The sequence below is a fragment of the Orycteropus afer genome, unplaced genomic scaffold, assembly GCF_000298275.1.
Source record: "Orycteropus afer afer isolate SDZICR_OR568_19922 unplaced genomic scaffold, OryAfe1.0 scaffold00244, whole genome shotgun sequence".
NCBI classification, from domain to species: domain Eukaryota; kingdom Metazoa; phylum Chordata; class Mammalia; order Tubulidentata; family Orycteropodidae; genus Orycteropus; species Orycteropus afer.
This window is the reverse complement of record NW_006921831.1, coordinates 798,438-803,496: the sequence shown is the minus strand read 5'-3', so window position 1 is coordinate 803,496 and position 5,059 is coordinate 798,438. Positions and strand designations below refer to the sequence as shown.

General features: G+C 56.6%; 1 protein-coding gene across 1 annotated transcript in view; it reads right to left on the bottom strand.

Annotated features, from left to right (window-relative positions):
- ANO1 (anoctamin 1) overlaps nucleotides 1-5,059 on the bottom strand; it is a 155,250-nt gene that overhangs the window by 41,381 nt on the left and 108,810 nt on the right. The window contains exons 14-16 of the mRNA XM_042782104.1: nucleotides 2,987-3,069; nucleotides 929-940; nucleotides 257-328 (exon numbers count right to left, since the gene is read on the bottom strand). Of these exons, the coding sequence (XP_042638038.1) occupies nucleotides 257-328; nucleotides 929-940; nucleotides 2,987-3,069 (167 nt within the window). The remainder of the gene's footprint in view (nucleotides 1-256; nucleotides 329-928; nucleotides 941-2,986; nucleotides 3,070-5,059) is intronic.

Here is a 5,059-nt window from a genome sequence, read left to right as displayed (position 1 = left end):
CCCACCAGCCACTCCTCGGAAGGAAGATGGGGCAATCTACTTCCGTAGTGATACTGCCTCGGAAACCCAAGGAGGGGTCACTATGAGTCGGGTCCCACTAGACGGTACATAACAACAACAACAACAACAACAACAACAACAAAACATGAGCTGTCTGACCCTTTACGGAAAAAGTTTGCTGACCCCCACTTTGCACTGTCAATGAACACGCAATGTTTTGCGGGCTGGGAAAACAAGCTGGCTGCCAGCACCATACCTCTTTGTTTTTGGATTCTTTCCTAAGTGACTTCTCCAAGACTCTGGCCTCGTATTCGGCTCTGGGATGGTCCTGTAGGAGAAACCAGTTCCAGTGAAGGCCCTAGTACGCACGCATCTGAAGTCCTCAGCGTGGGCACCCTTGGCAAGAAAGTGCACGTGTTTACCATGGGGCCTTATGGGTGGTGGGAAGTGGGGCCAGTTCATGGCTGGCTGTGCATCGCATGTCTAGTTCAGAGCTCCTCAAATTCAGTCAGGGTGGTGGCTTGGGGTTCTCCCCGGGAGGGCAGGGTGGGAACCCCCGCCCAGTGGGAAGGCCAGGGCATCTGGGTTCCAGTCCTAGAGGTGAACCATCTGTGCCCAGCCATGGAGCCCCTGGGCCCCACTTCCTGTGAACACCCAGTCGTGAACCGGCCCTGGACAAGGGCCTATGGAGGAGCCGTGGGGGTCAGAACGGCCGGTAGTAAGTGTGAGCAAGCATGGGCAGACCAGAGGCACCAGAGCAAGTCAGAGGGAGGTGCTAGAAGGGAAGAACGGGGGTTAAGAGAGACCCGGAGGTGAGGGAGAAGCAGAGACCTTTGCAGCAGGAACGGACGGGCAAGGCGTGAGAGAAGGCCCCTCTTCCCAGGAGACAGGCTACGGAAAGCTAGAGGAGTTACAAAAATTTCCAAACCTTGACTGCCTCCTTTGGGAAACCAGGACAATAAAGACAGAAACAAAAAGATTTCATTACTTATATTGGTTTTTAAGGCACAGGCCAAGCAGGCGCTGGCAAGTCACCCCCACTCACAGCCCCCCAGTGGGTCAGACAGAAGTGCACTCTGCGGGGTTCTCAACGGCTGATCTTTCGGGAGTGGACTGCCATGCCTTCTCCAAGGCACCTCTGGACTCGAACCTCTAACCTTTCAGTTAACAGCCGAGTGCTTAACCCTCTGCACCACTCAGGGTCTCCAAGACACGGGCTATGTTCTGTAAAGGTCACTGCCTTCATCACTATGATCAAGGTTAATGAGTTTGGGGGACAGGGAGAGGCCAGGGGCTTATTCAATGTCTTTGTGAGAGGTGGTGCTTCAACGCTTTTGGAAACTCCTGAGTGACAGTCACTGACTCGGCACGCTCCCTCCTGCTTCAGGAACAAAATACTGAGCTTCAGACTTCTATGAGGGCAGACCCCTTCATCCCAGGTCACTAATTCTAAAGAAGGGCTCTGGTTGGAGGGGCTGTGAGGGGAGGCTCACACCACAGAAGAGGCCTCGGGGCTGCGTGCTCAATGGCTGCGATCACCACGCCAAAATCAAGCACTCAAGTCAAGGTCAGGGTGTCTCAGGACGAGTCCCCAGGGGTCCAAGAAAGGGAGGGCCCCTTCCCCACAGTCCCCCAGCCACAGGGACATCCAGAGAGGGCAGTGTAAGTGAATTTCTGGAGTAATAAAACCAGGATTGCTTTGCTCTGTTCAAAGCCCCTTGAATGAGGATGGGCCCACTAAGGACAGCACTGGGGTTCACTGTGGCTTCCCCCAGGAAAAGCCGTGTGTCCGCAGACACATTACATGGGTCTGGGCTCCTCATCTGTCAAACAGGCTAACAAGCCCTGTGTGGAGGCAGGCTGAGACTCGGGCAGGGACAGGTGTGGCCCAGAGGTGGCTGGTCGGGCAGCCCCTTTGTGCTTGAGATCTAGTCACCCGTGGAGAACCCCGCCCCAAACCTGACCAAGCGAGGGCTGTTTCTCCATCCCTCTGGAGGACGAGGGCACTGAGGCACAGAGAGGTTAAGCAACAGGCTCCAGGTCACACAGTCAGAGCCTGGTCCTGTCACCACTAAGCTGCTGTGTCGGGTCCTAATCAGATTATTACAGCTGGCATCCCTGGCTTCTCTGAGCCAACCACACATTTGGCTTCCAAGTGGCCAGCCCACTCAGCCATGGTTGGGACACTAGAGGGCGTGGGGACTACGGGAACAATGTTAAAAAAAGTGATGGGAATGATTTTCATGTTACAGTTCAGATGCACTGGGAGTTTCTCAAAGATCATGTGACACTTGAAGGCATAGCCTGGAGGCTGGGCCTTCTGCCCTGAGCTGCTTTGTTCCTGGAACCACTGTTCCTTTTCATTCCCACTCACTCGAGGGGGACCTCCTGACGGAAGTGGCAGTTAGGGTTGGGCAGTGGCAACGCTTGTAGCATGGAATCCCGGGGAGACGGTTCACGGCCGCTCGCTGCCAAGAACACACCGGGCGGCTGCTCTTGGGGTACAAAGATGGCCAGCTCAGTCCCCTCTGGAGTAGGACAGGGTCTGTGTCCACTTCCCAGCCACGCCCGAATACGAGCAGAAAGCTGGCTCTGAGGAGCACGGTTTGGCACCTGTGGGGCCAACGCTCGTGGCCGCTTTGGGGACCACCTGGGGCGGCATCGGTCCCTCACAAGGCCTGTCTGCCCAGACCGAGCCCAGCAGCCCCTGCAGACGTGGTGAGCTCAGTGCTGGAAGCCCTGGTGTGTGTCTGTGGCCATGCTGGTGGGTGGTGTGTCCGTGTCAGGGCCGACATCAAAAACATGAACCAGTTGCCCTGGAAGCGAAGGGCGTCTGGCACATGGGGGAGATGAAGTGGCACGGACAGGAGTGGCGTGCCTTCGCTCCAGACCTGGGGCACTTTATGACATGGGCTCCGCGTGAGTCCCAGGGGTTAGGGGCCGGGGAGGGGGCACGAGAGGCGGACGCAGTGCCGGACACACTGACCTCCTCCTCCTCAAAGCCTGTGAGGTCCCAGCGGTAGTTCAGCCGCATCTGTTTCCGCTTCCAGTGTTCCATGAAGGTGGCGGCTGCGGGTGGGAAAAGAACCAGGAAGTCAGGGCCAGAGCCCCCTGGAGTCAGGTGACACCACGTGGCTGACCCCTCAGCTCTGCCAACAACCCTGTGAGGTGGGGCTATCTTCCTCCCTGTTTCAGAGATGGGAAAACTGAGGCATGGGACTCAAGTCCGCCACCAAGGTTACTCAGTGAGGGGACAGGACCTGACCCCAGGTAGGCTGGCCCCAGAGCCTGTGCCCTTCACCCGCGCCCTTGTGGACTCCACCTGGTCCGGAGGTGGGCATCCTGAGGGTAGAAAGGATAATGACGGCCCAGGCCACTTGCTCGAGATTCAAACCAGCCAGTGGTCAGACTACCCTGAACGAGAACAGCTCCTCCTGGAGAACGTGCCGCCTCCTCCAGGCAGCCACCAGTGCCCCTCCGTGTCAGAGGAAAACCAGTCCCTCTTGGGACCTGTTATGGACTGAACTCTGTCCCCCAAAAAGGTACACTGCACTCTTAGCCCTGCACCTGGAACATGACCTTGTTTGGAAATAGGGTCCTTCTTCGAAGATGCTGTCAGCTAAGACATGGCAGGACGGTGGGCACTCATCCTGTCTGGGTGGTGCATCATCAAAGGGGAAGACAGAGTCACGGGGGGAAGACGCCGAGTGAAGATACAGCTTCAAGCCAAGGAGCGCCGAGAGACGCCCAGGGCCACAGAAGCAGACAGATAAGGAACAACCTCCCCCCAGAGCCACCGGAGCAAGAGCCCTGCCGAGGCCTTGAACTTGGACCCCCAGCCTCCAGAACTAGGAGAATACATTTCTGGTCCTTCAAGCCGTCCACTTTGTAGTGTTTTGTTACTGCAGCTCTAGGAGGTTCAGACAGGACCCCTCCCCAGACAGTGACTGTCTTGCTCACGGCATCCACTCACCTTCCATTACAATCCCTGGCCCACATCTCATGGCCCTATTCATCTGTGGTTCCCCGCCCCACAGCCCAGTCCTGGCACAGATGGGCGCTAAAGTGTGTTCACTGAAGAAATGGATGACTTCATGGACGCCCAGCTTACAAATGACGACGCCCCAGCTGAACCAATCATCACCCACATCTCCCCTGATGAAGCAAAGCTGAAGGTCTGGACCCGGGCTGGTTCCAGGGGTGATAAGGATGGGCCACAGCGAACGGAGCTGTGACGTGCTGTGACATACCGGGCACTGACAGGGAGTGTGCCCTTATTTAAACCTCAAGGTACTTCTGCGGGGTCAGCACTGCTCTCCCCACTTCACAGAGAAGGAAACTGAGGCTCAGCAGGATTAAATGACCTGTCTGGGAAGCGGTAGAGTCAGGATAGGATTGAAATGAGATATGCGACTGTGAACCTTCAGGGCCGTGGCACTAAGTTAATGGAACAGAACACTGCAGGAAAGAAGGCAGACTCTGGAACCTACCAGCCCTGGGTCTGAACCTGCCTCATCTCCTGGTTCAGAGACCATTAGCCTATACTGAACATGCTTGCTCCCCGATAAGAGGCGAGGACAGGGCCTCTGCATCTGCATGGTACTTTAAGCATCAGCTACCGTGCGTCAGCCAAGCCAAGAAACTGGAACCTCTGCAGACCTTTCAAACTGGGATAAGTACATGCTGGGAATTGGTCACACAGGTGATTGATGAGCCAGGGAGCCACACACGCATGGTGAGGCCTCCAGAGATTATCAACAGCAGGCAGCTGGGGCCAATTAGGGGTGGTGGGGCACCCCAGACAGAAACTGCAGCTGCCCATGGAGGGAGGGGCTGGAGACGCAGACGCGCATGGGGTAGAAATACCCCGGCTTCTTCCCTCCTCCTGCCCTCTGAGCTCCCACTGGGGCCTCCCATTGGCTGGACCTAGCCTGAAAGAGGAAGAGCAAGGGAGCTTGAGAAATGTAGCTCAGAGTACAGAACGGAGCAGGGGAAGAGAACCAGAAATACCCAAACCCACAGCCAAAGCCTCTGCTCTCGAGTTGACTCCGACTCACAG